General features: G+C 37.6%; 1 protein-coding gene across 2 annotated transcripts in view; it reads left to right on the forward strand.

Moving 5' to 3' along the window:
• The window catches only part of LOC138724210 (potassium voltage-gated channel subfamily KQT member 1-like), a 490,232-nt gene that overhangs the window by 16,072 nt on the left and 455,829 nt on the right, over positions 1–18,331 (forward strand). For both annotated transcript variants that reach the window (XM_069864071.1, XM_069864079.1), the window contains exon 3: positions 6,797–6,887. In XM_069864071.1, coding sequence (XP_069720172.1) covers positions 6,797–6,887 — 91 coding nt within the window. The remainder of the gene's footprint in view (positions 1–6,796; positions 6,888–18,331) is intronic.

The following is an 18,331-nucleotide window of genomic DNA, read 5'->3' on the forward strand; positions in this document are numbered from 1 at the left end:
CGCAGCTATTGGGCTGTAGGATTCCTGAGCTGCTGCCTGAGGAAGTGTTGCTGCAGGACACGACAGCATACATGCTTTCACTTTAAACTAGCTAGATCAGAATCTTCTACTACAGCAGACCAGAAAGCACATCTAGCATTTTAGGCAGCTAACGGGTGCTGAGATACTGTGCCATCAGCAGTTCCCAGGCTAGCCAATTCAAAGCTAGCTCAGGCATAGCTGTTTCAGCTTCGGTAATGTTTGTATAGACATGCCCTGAGGTGAATTTGGGGAGTAATCACACATGTTGCAAGGGCGCTGAATGTACCAAAAGGCTGACCAGAGCAAATACAGCCTATCAATGCACTCAGAGCTGTAAGAACAGCCCTATTCTTGTCAAGGCGCGTCCCTGCACTTCCCTGCACTTCCAAAGGTCTGCTTTTGTAGGAGGACTTGAAAATGCTTTTGTTTAGGCTTCATGCATGTTGTTCACCAGTTCCCAGGAATGTTAATCTGGTCCATAGCCCTGCCAGTTGATGAGGTACTGAAACTTCCCGCAAAGTAATTTAGTAAACAAAATCTGCTTCCCTTAATATTCTGTCTGCCTTTGTTCCGTGGCTGCAGCCCAGGAGTAGATTGCTAGTAGAAAGTGGATGATGAGGCATCATCATGTTAAACAGGTGAGGTTCTGACAGGTGGCTAAGGAGGCCCTCCTGTCCAGTCACAAGATTAAAAATCTCAGACTTGACGGACAATTTGACTGAAAGGTTATGTGTGCGTGCTTATGTGTGTTTTTGCCACAAGTCAGAATCCAGTTACCTGTGAGAGTCTCCTTGGAGAGTGGTGTTTACAGAGTTAATATGTGTGGTTTGCAGCCTGAGATGGGATGGCCAGCAGCTGCTTGCTGCAAAGCCCTCGGAGAGACAATTTCGCAGTGCTGGGTGTACTAAGTAATTTAAGTCAAGTGACAGAGTAAAACAAATTTGGAATTGCCTTGATAAATTCACTGCTGCATTATCCCTTAAACACTTATAACCAGTTAACAATTAGATATAAAGCAAGTAGCAGTAAAAGCTCATTAGTCGTTATTTTTCCAGGGAGACATCTGACAGAGTCAGGAGAGCAATTCTTAACAAGACGTTTCTTCTTGGTGGAGAAAGGTCCAAAGGACCTTGGTCCAGGTCAGTTGACCCATCCATCACATAAAATGGTAATTTTTTCTACCTCAAAGAAAAGGTTTTTCATGTATCAACTTTATACCTCTTGAAAACGTTTTTGCACCTCTTGGTGGGGTGGGGTCTGAGTCAATTTGTGTGTGTTGATTGGCCCTTGGCAAGGCTACCTGTGTTGTCAGAAAAGGCAGGGAGCTCAGTCTGTGCTTTTGAAGGGGTCTGTTTTAATCTGAAGCAACATCAGGCTGTAAGGTCTTTGACTCACCCCAGGTGCCTTGGAGTTGATAGACCACCTCCCAATTAATCTATTTTACCAGTTGCATTGTGTGTTGCTGGCTGCTCCTTTTGCAAAAAACAAGCTTAATTTGCCATTCAGACTGAGAACGGTGTCCACAGGGCCTTTACAGTTGTCTTAGTAATTATTAGCAGTTTTGATATCTATTAATACTGCTTTTCTCCCCACATAAATTGCCTTACTGGAGAATAAATATGGTCCTCCCATCACTTAAAAGGGAAAAATCACTGATGTTGGTTTTGACTTTACAACCGAGGACACTTGATGGCTGCATCTTTCAGCCAAGGTGGGCTCAATAAGAAGATAATTATTTTTCTTCATAAAGCACGGTTTTCTTCAGTGACAAACTACTTGCAAGAATGCTGCCACTGCCATTTGCTGCTGAGCTATGCAACAAAGTACCTGGAGCACGTGTCTCCAATTCTGTACCAGTTATTGTACAGTTTTCTTTCTAAACCTATTGTTTCTGTGTCAGAGCTATGCTGTGATTGGAGATTACTGGAACAACATCTTTACTATCAATTCATGGCTTATTGGTTGGTAATTGTGAGGAATTGATGTCTTTACTCACTCATTAGTCTGCAGTTATCTTTGACTTTGGTCTCACTGCAACTTAACCCAGGCTCACCTCGTCTGAGCTGCCCTAATGCTTACTGTTCAGTTGCTTTTGCCGCTGCCTAGCACTGCTTTTTATCACTTGGACAAAGAAGCCTCTCATTTCTCCATCATGATGTTACTTGCCAAAGTCTCCTGGTGCGTTCAGGCTGAATATCAGGCTTTCTGACATTACATAACATTTCCGTGCCAGGCCTGTTATTCTTCCAGGTTCCAATAAACAGCCTGTAATGGTTTCTCATTTTTCGGGATCAAGGTCAAGAGTCTCAAGCCCATCTGTCCTTACTTTGAGCTGTCTTGGAATAACGCAGTACGGTAGTCTAATGCTTCTTAACGCTGATACTGTCCTTGCCTTACTTTGAATGCCAGTCTCAAGTGTGTCTTCACTGCTAACTTTACCTTTCATATACTTTATACGTATCATTCCATTGTGCCATACAGTTGACAGAAGTGACAAACACGATCACTAGATGTGGATACTTCAGTGCTCAAAGTTGTTAATTGTGTAGTGTACAAAGAGAAGAACTTTCTTCTTGACATTTCCTTGAAGGTTTTATATTGCAATTTGGATTTTGGAAAGGAATTTATTGAAACTGGACTATATCCAGGTGCTGTGAAGCTAACCCTTCCCTCTTGCAAAAAGCATTTGTTGATCTTTTATGACCAAAAGTGATCAGCAGTGATTCTACATTTCAAATAAATTCATTTTATCTGAGGATGTAATACTTTATCCTTAGAATGTCCAGCCTGTCCTGTCCTAGCAAAATGATGCCTTTGTTATTCACTGGGAAGGAGTGACACTCACTGGCCAGAATACTTACTGCCATAAATTGAGTGAGTTTAAAGGGTCCTTGTGTGTTCTGGAAGTGGAAAAAGAGAGTATCTCCAGACACAAATATAGGAGTGAAGCAACAATTAGCTGGAAGTGACAAAACTTGCGGGCTGTATTAGCAGCCTTTGGACAGTTTTAGGTTACTTAGTGAATAAACAGCAACAATTGTCCTCCCTTATACATCCTTAAGCACACACATACTGGCATCAAGTTTTTCTCAATTTTTTTTTTTTTTAAGTTTACAGATTTGGTTATTTTTTCTGAGGCCTAATAGGAAATGCTGTTGAAGATGTAATGATAATATCCGCGGGGTTAATAAGAATATCCAGTTCTTGTCTTTGCTTAACTTACAGTGGAAAAGGTATAAAGTGCTCTGTCATCCTCAGTGTCTTGATAGACAATATTAAGAATGTGAGTTATCCCTGGCTTTTTATTTATTACTAGTGAGGGCACTAAAAGAAGACAAAGGGATTTTGAAAGGAGAACCGGCAGGGATCTGGAAGAAATTTAGAGGCTGTATTCAGAGGAAGGTTTCAATACCTCTATACATGCATAAGGTCTGTAATAATGATTGGAGTTGAAGATCAGTCTCATAAAAAAGATGAGAACAAACAGACTCACTAATTTCCAGAAGTATTTGGTAAATTTATATTTGGGTTGTTTGATGTTATTTAAGGACCAGCAAAATTCCTGTGACTATTGACAGGAGGATGGTCTGAGCTCCAAGAGAAACAGGTTCTATGTACTGTGGACACTATCCTGATGTATCGACAAGTCTGTTCATCTTTGTGTCTTTCTCCATTTACCCATCACTACAATTGCTAATAGGAAGTAAAAGCCACCTGGATAAAGAAACTACCTGATAGAGCACAGCATCCAACCGGCTGGGGCACTCGGAGCCTGTGAGGACTTCTCTATACTAGTGTACGCTTCTCATAATAAATTCAGTAAGAAAAGAAGAATCTTATAAAGCTGGTTACCTTGCTTTTATATCTGCATTTTCTTTATGTGGAAAACAATGCTACTATTTAAAGGAAAGGCTGAAGTTTTACATAATCCTATGCCTAGACTTTTCTAGCATTGGATCCTGGCAATAGATTTACTCTGCAATCTCCTTATGATCTTGCTCTTTTCCACTTGACAAAGGCTGGTTTATGTTTCAGTATCTCTTCTCAACACTTCGGTCTGCTTTTCTTTTTTGGAGCTTCACTCGCCAGAGTGCTGCCAAAGGGAAGAAAATGGGACTTCTGCCCCCTCTGCTGGCTGGTTTGTCTTTGATCAGTGGAGCGGCTCGTTAAAGCGACGGATCTTTTTTTCATGATGACTTGGACAGATTTCTGTACCCTCTATAACATACCACCATTTTCAGAGAGGTACACATTTGGGACTGGAAGCAAAACTGCTGAATAATATGCTCAGCAACTTGTATATGTTGAAGTGAAAGAAGTAGCAGCATTGCGTGGTGGGCTGAATAACTTGTAAGTCATGAGAACATGGCTAAAATCTGTCCTTAGCTACAAGCACTGCTAGCTTTTACTAAGATGTGTTATCTGGATCTCTTTTCAGCAGCTGTGTTTTTTTTCTGAAGACATTTCAACCCCCAGTATTTGCCATTAATGAAGGACTAGAAATCATTAAGATGCCCATCACAAACACATTTTTCTTTGCTAATACCATCGAAAGTGGTGAAACAGCTTCCTGGATATATAATAAAGGCAGAGAAATCAGATTTTAGTTTTCAGTAACCATAATAACCATGTTTTCCTGCTGGCTCCTTCTCTCCTTCAATCCCCCAGTGCAGGTTTGGCTTGCTCTTTTACACAGTCCTGCCTCAGGCCTTTACCAGCTGGCTCTCACCTATGAAAGGCCAGTGCAGAACATACTCAGGGACAGAACTCAAGACAAGTAGACAGCAGCTAGGCATCAGGAGAGGTTTGCTGAAGGCATCCTAAACCTTTGAGGGGTTAGGCTTGAAAAGCTTGCTTATTCAGGTGTGTTAAGTCACCTTTGAGACGTTTTCAGAAAAAACACTGAACAGTTCCAAATTCCCCCTTGGAAATCAATGCAGTATAATTTTTATTTATTTATTAATTCTAGCAGTAGATAAAGATGTCAGACCCTTGGGATACAACCAAGAGCCCTGAACAGTATGCATAGGTAAGAACAGGATTTGCAAGCTGAAGCTGCCTCTTTACAACTAGGTACCTAAAATCATTCTCCGGTATTTGGCCCAGTCTTTCTACTTGGTGCTAACGACGGGCTCCTGCTGCTTCTGCTTTAGAGCTAAAGCATGTGCTTTAGGCTTAACACCCTTCTGAGACTGAGGAGATTCATACCCACATCTTCCACCTCTCAGTACAACACCCAAACCATCTGGCTAGGAGCCCGAGTCACAGGCTGAGCAGTCTCAAACCAGGGAATTCAGCGGGATTTGTTGTCTAACAACACAAACTTCTGATCACTGATTTGGTTATTGAAAAAAAAAAACCCAGACCACCACAAAGAGTCAAAAACGTTAAACCTCCACCCTCACCCATCTCTGATCTTAACTTTCTGTATATTCAGCACAGGTTTTACTCAATCCTTAAAAACTCTTCCATGAAGGTGATGGGCATTGTGAGCTGTTATAAGGTGGTATGTGACCATTTCTCCCTGTGACTGCACAACAGTGTTTTTCTACTGCTCTTTCCTATGGGTTTGTCAGGGTGCAGCAAGGTCAGGGCTACTTCATGAGAGAGAGCAAACCAGGAGCAGAGGCTTGAATGTCATGAGGACAGTATCTTCACCAACAGGGTCATGCATGGTACCCAAGTACAGTGGGTAGAGCAGGGTGCTAATAACAAGGTCCATTAGCAGTGCTAGACAAGCTAGGCAGGGAACTGACTGCATATTTACTGTGATTTGTTGTAGCAACTGAGCGCTGGGAATAAAAGCGACTTGCAAGAGCTCACAAATGTTACAGTTTATAGACTGGTTTACTTAATTATTCTCCTATTATATGGCATGGTAAAATCATTCTTCGCATGAACTTTACTCTATTTATACAATTCTTTTTCTATTATATTCCCATTATATTTTTTTTAAAAAAAGAAGACCATTTTCTGCTTTGTGTTAAATGGGAGTAATGCTTTAAATCCTAAACTTTGATTTGTACTGAAAACAATTAAAAATGTTTATTAAGGTGATGAAACCAAAAAAGTACTGTAAAAAATTGCCTCTAAGCATTATAATAAACATGGTGGAAAGATTGCTTAGATGTATGCATCAAAGTTATGGGTATTCTGCCAGCTTTTAAGCATTTAATCAACTAGGATTCAAAAGCATATTTTGTTTTCCAGTCCTCATGACTGTTCAATTTTGCTTTTTTTTTTAAAAAAAAAACCATTTTGGGGGGCATGAGATTTCTGCTTTTTTTTTCTTGATGTGAATGGTGATACTATAAATAGAATGGTAGTAGCTGTTTCTTCTGTATTCATGTATGTTATGATTTAAGGAATGTTTTTAATGAAACATTTATCATTGAAGTTACTCTTCCTCACTCCAGTCATATGTCTAATTCTACTTCAATTAATACGTTATCAATTATAATACCTTTCTCCTGCAGCAGCACATAAGTTTTATATGAATCAGTGAAATGTGAAACGTTAAATATTCACTGACAAGCTTCTATGGGAAATTATACCTGATAATGTGTTTTGCCTATTGATTTAACTGTTCAGCCTTTCTGTCATTTTTATTCCATATATCTTAGTAGTTATTGAATGCAAAATAATTATATTCACCTAAGAATCAACTGATTAAACAAAACGTACTTTTGATGAAAAATATTAGATGAATAAGAGAACTAAAACTAGATATACAGTTCAACTTGAAGGGTCACTTAACACTGTTTTCTTTTTACAGATTTCTTTTGGTGCTGATTTGTTTAATATTTAGTGTACTGTCCACTATAGAGCGTTATGCTGAATTTGCTACTGGAATGCTCTTCTGGATGGTAAGTGAACTTTTTTTGGGAAAGGCTGTAGTTATTTTGACGAAATCTAAGTTGCTTTAGGTGAATAAGGGAGATAACTGTTAAAAATCCTCATGCAAAACATGCTACCAGGACTTTTTAGGTATTTCCTGCTTTCACTAAAGGAAGGTGATACTTTAAAGGTGATGATTATTTTCTAGATCTGTAAACTGTGAGAGTACTTGATAGAAGAACAGGTTTATATACTTGCTTTCATAAGGTATGAAATTGTACTCTGCAGCCCTTATAGAGGACAACTGGTATTCATCAGTCATATGCAGTGTAGAACAGGATACCCTATAGGCAGAAATGCATTTTTAGAACGTAGCTCTTATAAGTCTTAATGCAAAAATTGACCTAGAACCACGGGCAAGTCATTTCTCTCAGGCTAGTTTGTTGCTATGTATAACAGGAGGAGCTTCTAACACACTTCTAGGCATCAGTGATTTGGCTTTGAATTTGATACTTGTTAACTGTTGTTGCTGTTAGCAATCCATTAGGGGGTCAGATCCTTTTTCTGCATACATCAAGTTCTGTAGCTGAGATTTTGCAAAAGCATAGACATTGTGTTGCTTACCTAATATTCTTGTGCTGTTAGGATCCTAACTAATAATTTAAAAAACAGTTGTTTATCGAAAAATCTGCTCACTTGTATGTATAGAAAGGTTGCTTATTGTTTTCACGGTAGCTAAGGAATGATTTTTTTATCGCTGGACTAAGTGGTTGATTTACATATGAAATATACCTGAACTATGTTACCAGACCTGAGCTATTAAGTCTCTTAAAAATGTGAGATCACATCCAGCAACCACCTGTAAACTATTGCAGCATACATACAATATTTTTAGGTCTTAATTTGTAGTAGATGGGAAATAAAAGTACAAACAATTTGCATGAAGACTCTAGACAATGCTCCTTCTCTGTTTCCCCCTTCCCCTCTTCATCTGTAGAAAGTTAGGAATAGACATGAACTATCCTTGAATAAAAAATGAATAAATCACTTCTAAACAGTTGCTCACATTATCTGTATTTTAGCAATTCAAATCCTTTGATCTCTGTGTGATAATCTCAGTAGTCTTATTCTAGTTTCTTTTCCTAAGTGGTGGCTTCTGATGTGATGGATTTTGGTTTTCCATCTGGTTTGAAAATAAATACCAATTACTTATTTGTTTTCCTGTGGCTTAGTCTGCGAAAATATATGCAGCTTTTGCATGCAATTGACTAAGCCATCATTAGGATTCCTGAGTTATTTTGGGATTTTTTTTAATGTTAGTCTTGTAACAAATATTGCTTGTCCTTTAAGCCATAATTAGAGTCAAGAAGAGTGTAGTATTTTGTCAATCATATGTAGTCTTCTCATACTTACCAGAGGATGTAGAGTGATTTTAGGTTAGTATAACCACCAACCAAAACAGTAATACTGGCAAGGGTCCAATGCTTAGCTAATTCTATTTTTTGTAGCTGGTATGTGCATGTGCAGACACATTGTTGTTGGACAAAAAATAACTAAATCAAGACAGATGCAAGATCCACATTAGTGCCCACGTAGCATGACCAGCTATTTTTAAGTGATGTCATCATCTAAGAAATGAATCATGCATAGTCGCTGGCACTGCTGGAACAAGTTCTTGGCCACCTTGTGTTGCAGCCTTACCCTGGAGGATAGCTGTTTGGAGTTTATTTTCCTCCCTGCTGTTTCCTGAGCTTCATTCCTAGAAATGGCCAGTGCAGAGGTTAGCTGTTCTGCTGGCTACTGTAGATTCATTTGCCTAGAAAGCATTTGTCTTAAACTGCGAGTCTTAGAGTTTTCTCTGAAACAAGTTCACTTCAATTACAACACTTGAAAGGTTGCTTTTAGAGCTAATTGAATTAGTTCTTTTTTATAGAGTGGTGAGGTTTCTTGTTTCTAGTAGCTAAATAGGCTGCTCAATAAAGTTTCTTGAGTTGTTTAAGGAAGACTTTGGCTGCCTTCTTACCCTGTTCATGTGGTCTGTAACACACTCCCACCAAGATGTCACCTTTAGTGGCTTTTTGTCACATCATGATTTCGTGCAATAGTGTTTAATACCCGTCTTCTGGAAGAAGTCTGTCATGCCTCTTTTAAGTCCCCTGTCTGAGGTCCCTGTGCATTTCTTCCAGTATTTCATGCCCTAAATATTGAAGCAGGTACTGTCCTAAGAAATCCTCCAGTGTGATGACCAGAACAAATTGGCAGAACCAAGAGCATATTGAGCCAAAACAGCAATGTGAGGGATGATTATGGGCAATTCTGCAACTGCAACTGTTGAAACAGGAGAACTTACCCTATTGTGTGCTAAAAACAAGACTTTGAAATAATCCTGCCCAGGTGTTTATGGACTTGGGATACAGCCTCACAAATTATCAGTCCATGCTTGAATACCAGAGGATGTGTAACCATGGTGTATGTACCTGCTAAACAGTGCTTTCCCCCCTCCCCTCCACTTAGTTACTCTCCAGTAGCTTTTGGCACTCATGGAAGCATTTGTCAGGGTTCACTTGTCTTTTTAATAGCTTCTTTCAAATAGAAGTCAAGAGTAGTGATTATGGGATTTCCTATAGTCAATACTTAAATCTTGAGTCAACACTATTCAATTTCTATCTTTGACAGAATTGGCTCCTAATTATTACTTGTGTTTATCTGTTGCCTTGCCGATGGTTTTCATAAGTGCTCCTTAATACCTTGTGACTGAGTACAGAATGTGTTTGTGATTCCTGCCTGATCTGCAGAGCTGTGTCCCCATGCACTTTTCTGACAGGAACCTGGCTTTTGAGGAGTGTTCATCTTGAAGAAGGCAAAACATGACAGTTGTCTTTTTGTTCTCACATCCTTAATGTGTTGCCCATTATTCTTCTTTAGACGTCAAATTCTTTCAAAATGCATATTCTGAGTAATGAAGAGAACAGACATAGTAGTATTTTTTTTTTTGGAAACCCTATCTGCATGAAGTAATTTCATACTTCAGTTGTTCACTGATGTATTTACAGATGATTTGTTAATAAATAATTGAAAGAAGATAATGTTAGCTTTGAAATAGCGGAGTTGGTTTAAATCTACTTGTTCTTTAAATAAATATATGCACTTTTATCATTATCTTGGATTCCTGTCACTGGTCGTTTCCATTAAACATATTTTCCAAAGTTTTAGCCATTTTACTTCTTTCTGCTTTCACTTTCTGAAACTTGCCATGCTAGTTCAACAGGTCAATCAAATCAGTTCTAATTTCTTGGGACGTCTTTCATTACAACAGTTTTCCTTGCTTAACTGTTCTCTTGACTTTTAATCTTTGTAACTTCTGAGTAGGCCTTCCTTTTCTACTCCTTGTTCTAAGAATGATCCTCTAAAATGTGATTACTGTAGTGTTTAAAATTATGCTTCTTCAGCCACTTTCTTGTCTGGGTCCCTTACAAGGACATTTCTGTCTTGATGTATAAAGCTTTCCTTCAGGTGTGTGTTCATATTACATGAAAAATTTATATATTTTCATTCATTAGTATGGTGATTGTTCAAAGTGAAGAATGTCTTGAGCTTTTTTCGAAGAGTTGCTAATAAATTAGCATAGACTTTTTGCATGTCAATAGAGAAACCTTGAAGTTGTCCAAGGTCACGGTAGCTAAGTGACTGAGATTAAAAAGGAAAAAAAAAGTGTTTTTACTTAAAGTTCCTATGGAAATAATTTTTTTTATTTAAAAAGATCATACCAGAAAAGGTAAAAAATACTATGTTTTCAGCAAAATATGTATGCTTATATCCATATATTCTTTTCAGGCTTCCTTCACTGTGTCCCATCTAGGTAACATTTTATCCTTCCACTTTGTCCCAAATGTTAATTCCCTTATATATACAGTTATAATTTTATCTTATTCAAAATCAATTCTATTGAAAAATAAGTTTAAAAAAGTGGCCAGAACATCTAATACACACTTTTACCTAAACAGCAGGAAGCTGTAATGTCTTCTTAATGATTCAGTAATTTGCGTGTCAGTTTTGATCTGTAAATGACATCTAGATCTTTATGGATATGGCATTAAAAAATAAACTATAAAGTGAGCCAGGTGTAATTCCTCCTTTGAGGATCAATCTCATTGAGTAGTATCGTGGTTAGTAGGTTTCATATATTTTTCTACCAGGAGAGGTCACCATGGTAGTTTACAAAAGACAATTTTTTATTTTTATTGTAAAAGGCATTTCAAAAGGAGAGTGTCTTAGCTCTTTGTAGTATTTTCACTAATTGTGCTGTTCTAAAACCAAGAACTAAATATTATTTTTATTGTGTGCATGATGTTTTTACACACTAAGGGTTAAGAACACAATAAATCATCAATTTGTATAACGACAGTGTTGTAGGTGAAGGGGAAATTTTTCGTGGTTTTAATATCTTGGTGTGAAATACTTCTGAAATATAAGAATACCAAGAATGTTTTTGACTTTGTGAAAACAGAATGTTTTTGCTATAAAGTGTATTGATTCAACTTTGTTAAATTTAGTTTCTGCTTTTAAGCCATGATGTATTTAATGTTGTGGTCATGGCAAATGGAATGAAGGGGTGACAGGAGGCATTGCTTATCTTAATGCACTTTCCCATTCAGAGCGCTTAATCCAAGTGTGAAATCACTGCAACATTTTCATGCTAAGTGCTAACGGCAAAAGTATGTAGGAATTGATACTGGATTGGACCAAAAGCCTAGTTATTTCATTACTGTATCTCTGATAGTGGTCAGTTTTCAATGCAAAAAGGAAGACTTTCTTGCAAATCTGTTATATTTTAAAACAGGTAAAGGGCTTCTGAGTCTTTTCTTTGCTTTCACCAGGGTTCACTAGATTCTAGCCGTATTCTCCTGATGGGTTGTTTCCTAGTGTGGTTTTCTCAGGCTTATGTGATAAGACTTTATCGAGGACATCTGCTGTCCTAGAAGATTTCTGTGGTATAGCCATAAACAAGATAGATCATCTTAATGCTTCGTGTGGGATCACATTTATCTGGGATCACCTTCCCTGTTTCAGCAGTACTGGATCCTAGATTCCTGTGCTTTTTCTAGATGAGCTCAGGTCCTATAGTACCTCTTCCTTTGAGAGAAAGACTTTATGCATCTGCCTTCCTCTGACATGTTTCTTTGCTAGTAGAAGCAGCAGCATACCTTCCAAACACATTAATACCAGTAGTTCACAGCGGTACAGTACTAGAGGGTACAGAATACCGTAAAGACTGTATTCTCAGGATCCTCGCTTGTCTCTGTTATAGACCCTCACTGCCCTCTCACATTGCTTGGTTGCTAGAAATCCTCATGTAGTGACTTTATTTAGCATGTGGTGACTATATTTATCATGTACCTTTTGTTAACATTTCTCTGTTTGCAAATCCTGTTGGAGAAAAGGCTGAGATGTAAGATTTAGGAGCTCCCACATGAGCTGCTTATGCTGTGGCTGTATTTAGGAGTCAGGTTGTAAGGGAAGGACCTCATGAAAGAGGTCTAGGCTTCAGATGGGTCACATCATGCTGTCTCTTCCCTGAAGCTCCTGCTTGGTTTTGGCTCTCTACAATGATTTCTTCTGCATCATATGCCAAGAACACATGCTCCTGCTGTATACATGGACTAGGCTTCTCAGAGTACCCAGAGTTTAGAGTACGAAGTGACAGTTGGCTTGTGTAAGCTGGCTAAAACCTGTGTGTATTTAACTGCTCTGTTAACTCTGCTCTGAACTGTACCTCGGGATGGCTTTTGTTCTTTTGAAAGTAGTGAATTGGTGACACCATTTTCCAAGTGTATGTTTTAGAAAGAGGACATACTCTTTGTGTCTGCAGTGGAGGGGCTCTCTTGTTTCTTTATTTTTGTCTCTGATTTTGAACCTTCTCCCATCCAAGCTATGCAGTCTTTCAATGAAATGCTGTGTCATCTTTAATCTATTAGCAGAGTACAATTAAGGCTACATGGTATATAAACTTAATTTGGTTATCTCCATGATTAACGGTGAAGTGTATATATTCTAACAAGTTTGAGGAAATTTTCTCCATCCCATCAAAGCGATTGGTGTTAGAAAGTAAAAATGGTGAATTTTTATACATTTCCCACTTTCATGTTAATTTATAACACTAAATCTGTGCTTTGCCCCATGGCATTAGCACTTACGGCCTTCTCCAGGTCTGTTTTATAAAATGATATGTTGATGGTCTAATACCTGAGGTGCATGGGTACTTCTGCTGGCCACACCAGATCATTTCTTAGATATGATAATGGATTTCTTACAGAATATAGCATACAGAGCAGGCCCCATAATTTTTATTGGCATTTTGTGATGTTTGTGTAGACTTCATTGCCTGTGTAACAGCAGGTGTTAATGAGGTGTCCATTCCCTTAAAGGAACTGTGTCAGTAAAAATCCCACACTATATCTTTTATACTATGGAAGAGTCGGACCATGTTAGTCTAGAATATATCTGAATAAAAATAACTGAAAGATAAATCAAAAGTTTTTGCTCTATTCTTTTATTCTTTGTAAACCTGTGAGACAGAAAATAATAATAAGAAATCCTGTTTCTTTCTGAGCTTCTTGTTTATCTGTGGGAAGATGAAAAAATAGATCAGGAATATTATATCATTACAAGATAAAACATTATTAAAATAGATATGGAATATTATTTCATAAATTAAGCATATGAGGAAAAAAAATTTGAGTCCACAAGTCTTTCAACACATTCCATAAGTTTAAGTTCTCTGGTAAGTGATCTTGCTGAACTGCCATAGTCTTTCTGGAATCAAATGCAACCATCAGGCTTCTAAATATGAATTATAGTACAATTATTCTTGAGGTTTACATTACTTTGTGGTTTGCCCTGATGCAGTACAGAACATGTTGTGCTGGATGATTGCTGTGTGATTTTCAACTATGCAAAATATAAATACTTATGTGGTAAGTATGGCTGAGATGAATTAACAAAGGGCTACCTCATAATGCCCTTGGTCAATTTTTACTCACTTCTTACTCTAGCTCTATTGAGTTTTGTAAAGTGGTTTCATAATGAGGCCCAAGAGACTAGCATAGCATTTCTTCCTTGGGAGTGAGAGAAAGGTGAAGAGGTGCACGCAGAATTTTTCCAATTCCTCTGCTTAGAATTTTGAGACTCTCCCCAGTCGAAAGGTTACGAAACATGGATACAACTATTTACAATTCTAAAGTAGATATTCACATTGGTTAGATTCCACTCCAGGAGCAAAGCTAAACCCTTCCCCTCCTATTAGAGGTCAGGCTTCAAGACATGCTTTTGGGGAATGGGAAGGGTCATGTGGGCTGTTGGTGGATCTATAGAGAATTTAAGAACTTGAGGCACTAACTTCTTGAATCTTCTTGATTCACTATTTGATTTGGTTTGCTTCAGTGGTATCTTTCTGAATTAAGCAATTCTAGATAAAAGTCTTGCTCCAAAAGAGCCTGCCTAGTCAGAATTAAAAAGTCCATCTTCCTCTCTGACTTACACAACTCACCTGAATGGTAGTTGTCACATGTAATGTGAGTAGAGCACCATGTGCTTCCCTCATTAGTGTACAACTTCATTTTGTACAGGAAACAGCAAATGTCAATAAACTGAAAGATAAAGATACTCCTGATATGAAGTCAGCAAATTCAGCATATTTATTAAAAGTGCATGGAAGTATTTTTTTAAGAAGTGTTACACAAATCCGTTTGTATCCAAACAACAGACTCTTAAACATTAAGTGCATTGGTTTCATCTAAGAGACGTATTTCTGAATAAGTAAATGATACTGTAGAACACTTAGCAGCATTTGAAACCTTTTCTTCCATATATTGACTATTATATTTTCACATATGATATTTGTCATGTGTATAAGAGCAAGCATGGTGGTAGGAAATAAGTATTTTCAGTATCAGTAGGTTTTCGTAACATTTGAGTAACTATTAAGCTAAACTGGTCACTAAATTGCCATTTTCAACTCTAAGGACTGGAAAACCTTGAAGACAGGTTATCAGATGAAGTTTTGGACATAAGTACACGTGTGCAAACATTTGGACTATTAAGCCTTTATGCCTGCTTCTGAGGCTTCATTATTTTGAGCTGCCATTCCTTGATTGAATCTTCATGAGCACACACTATTCACTTAGCCATCGCACTTCCCCCTTTTACCCTAACACCTAAATATTCCAATAAAAAAAGTGAAGAGAGCCTTGTGTGTGCTCTCCACCTAAAACACAGCTGCAGCTGAGAAAATACTTGTCTTTTTCATGTGTGCACTTTAATCATGCCAGCTGAACTCCTTCCCTTCTCCTGCTTACCTTGTGAAGTTATCCATAACCATACTGGAATATATTGTAAATTCTGGGTGTATGTATTTCATTTAGACACATTTGATTTTCTGTGCTAATGTGTACATTTTTCTGTTTGATAATCAATGGCATTCCTGGATAAAAGTTGAAGGCTTTTCCATGAGAATTTATTTGACTGATTGAATTAGATATGGATTATTTGCATACGTATTTCCCTTTAAACTTATTTTTTCATGGTTTTAATAAAATTCATAAAACAAAATTATACTAAGAATAGCATAAATGTGATTATGGTTTTATGGTTTATTTTGTGGTGAAAACAGAAGACTTCCACAGTGTCTAGGCCTAGGAAAAAAGATGCAAAGATGACATAAGTTTAAGAGCTTCCACATATCTGGGAAAAGAGTATTATAGGTGTATGTTTTAGGGTTTTTTTCCCCAGACTACAGGGACAAGCACAGAATAATGGAGCTGCTGATACTGATGATGCTCTGTGTTTTTCCACATCTGTCTAGTGATCCTTCAATGGGTCATGGCAAATGTCCTGCCAGTTTATTGCAACTGTTCTGTTCAAAGTATATGCAGCTTTGCTCTCCCTCTCTTTACTCATAGGAGTTCAGAGAAGGGTTGCTGAGAAAAATGGAAGGCTGATACTCAAGGCTGACTGCTAGAGTAGCCAATAGTATTTATCAGCACTGTATTGATCAAGCTTGATGTGACTCTTACTTTTTTGAGGTAATAGTTCCTACTTATTATTTTTGGGTTTGATTTCATTAGAGGAGTTCATCCCTGTCTTTCTGTTGATGCCAAATGGCTTTCTAGGTTTATGAAATCTGCTTAGTATCCTCCAGCATGTATTTCTTCCCTCACCACTTGCAGAAGAAGGGGAAAAATACTGCTGGGAGCCTAATTATAAATGTTGTGTAGGATCCTTGTGAGTATAATAACATTTTGAAAGGAAGTGTTCTAGTAAATTTCAGAAAGGTGATGGAGAAAGGTCTCAGTCTGACATGGAGGTGGATGCCAATTAGGAGCATATCTGGCATACTATTTAATTTGCAATTTTTTTTTCAGATCATTTTCTGGTTCATGTTTTGTATTTTTTCTGACTTGCCACAAAATTGCTAGTTTTTTTTTTTCTTTTCTTTACCAGAAAGTAAATGCGAGACAACAAATTTAAGGTTCTGAAAAGTATTTATATGCATAGAAGGAAAAGAAAGCAGGCTAGGGAATTTTTAAAGGTGAATTTATTGAGGTGAAGCTTGATCAGCCTTGACAGTCCTGGAAATGGATGTCTTCTGTCTTTTACTAGAAGTATACACAACAATAATCTTCCTCCTTTTTTCTTTTTTTTTGTGTTTTTATTAGGGGGATTACCTATAGAGCTGTGAAGCTGTGATATTTATCCAGTTTCCATGCTCTTTTGGTCTTTGGCCTGTCTGAGGCTGCCAACAAGTTTTTAATTGCTGAGGTTTTGGTAATGTGGACACCTGTCCAGGACAAAATGAACTGTGATCAGTAATTAGTAGGTTCTTTCCTCTTCCTTCATCTTGTCAACAATTTATTATCCCTTTCCACACACTGTGCAAGATTTGCCAGGTGTAACCATGATGGGTTCTTGGTAGTAGCTGAAATAAACACCTAGCTTCTAGAATTTTCCTTGAGAATAAAGTATCCTTAGGCCAGATATGGTTTTAATTTCAGGTTTTAAAAGTACCCTTAGGCGATAATCAAGGAATGACTTAAATCTAAGAGGGTTTTGTTTTCTCAGCACTTCTCTCCTTGTCTCCTTTCTATATTATTTTTTACCGAACTGAACCAGTGATTCTAATAAGCAGTTTCTGTAGAAATTATTCTTCTACTGCCATAAGTGTTGTCTGTTAGGACCGACATTGAATAAACTGTCTCTCAGTGTCAGAAGTATGCTTTTGATGTAGTTGAATGGCATAGTTGTTTTCATTCAAATTTCTATGGACATCTTCCCTTGTCAAAGGGTGAGTTACCAACAAAGCCATGTAAGTTATGCTTTCTGATTGCATTTCTTCCTCTAAGACTGTGAAAACATGTATTCCTGAGGTGGAGCTGAGTGGAGCTCAGCCATTTTAGTCTGCAGATAAGGACATGGAACTGTTTGCTTCAGGAACGTTCTTTCATTTCAACCTTTGGTACTAGCTTTCTGCCAAATTACAAAAAGAAGTGCTCATGACTTCACAGTATCATCAAAGCATCAGTGTCATTCCTTCTACTGGTCTATTAGGTCCACATAGATAGTGTTCTGCTTCCTTTGGTGGAAATGAGATCCTTAAGAAGAGGCTTGAAGACAAGTGCTGACATGACACTAGGAACCTGCTAAAAATGTGGACAATTTAATAAGAGAGAGTGCATTTTGCAAGATCCTTGGAATACAAGAATTGTTTTCTTTGAAGGTTTTTCTTGAAGTTTGCTTTGACTGTTATGATTGAATAAATGTTTGTATTTAGATTTCAGACAGAGCACAAACTTAGAAGTATTACTTGTAAAAGCTCTAGATAATAAATTAATTCAAAAAAATCAAACTTGTGGAGCTAATTTTCTATGTATTTTCTTGTGCTTCTGCCTTGGAATTTTGCTGTAAACTTTCTTAGCTTTCTGCTAATCCTTGGTTTTAGTCAGTCTGAAAGTGCTGTGAAAACAGAGGAAGACTGTGCGTATTTTCTTGGTTTTCATTCCAGGCAAAACAAGGAGGTAGAAGTGAATACAGAAATGTTAACCTAATATTGTTAAAAATCAAAATTGCTGTGATGTTTTGCTTATTATTGTAGAGTTTTTCTTATATGTTTTTCAGCTTTGAAATATCTTGGCCTCTTTTCAGCTGTTGAAAATGTCAGTTTTAAAGACATATTGGTATTGTTATTCAGTGAAAATGGTGATTTAAGTGTGTTCACTGTTTGGGTGCTTTAGAATTCCCCAGGTGCAGATTGCAAGCATGTTCAAGTTAAAATAAAAATATTTTCCAAAGCTGTAATTTATATAGTAGGTGTTTGGTGGCTCTGAGTTACTGAATACAGTTTGGGTTGGAACAAAGCCTAGAAGCTGCATTTTGGTTGTGCTGGCACATTGCGATAGCGGAGGAAAATAAGGAAGGAGGG

This window comes from Phaenicophaeus curvirostris, chromosome 1, assembly GCF_032191515.1.
Source record: "Phaenicophaeus curvirostris isolate KB17595 chromosome 1, BPBGC_Pcur_1.0, whole genome shotgun sequence".
In the NCBI taxonomy this organism is placed as follows: Eukaryota; Metazoa; Chordata; class Aves; order Cuculiformes; family Cuculidae; genus Phaenicophaeus; species Phaenicophaeus curvirostris.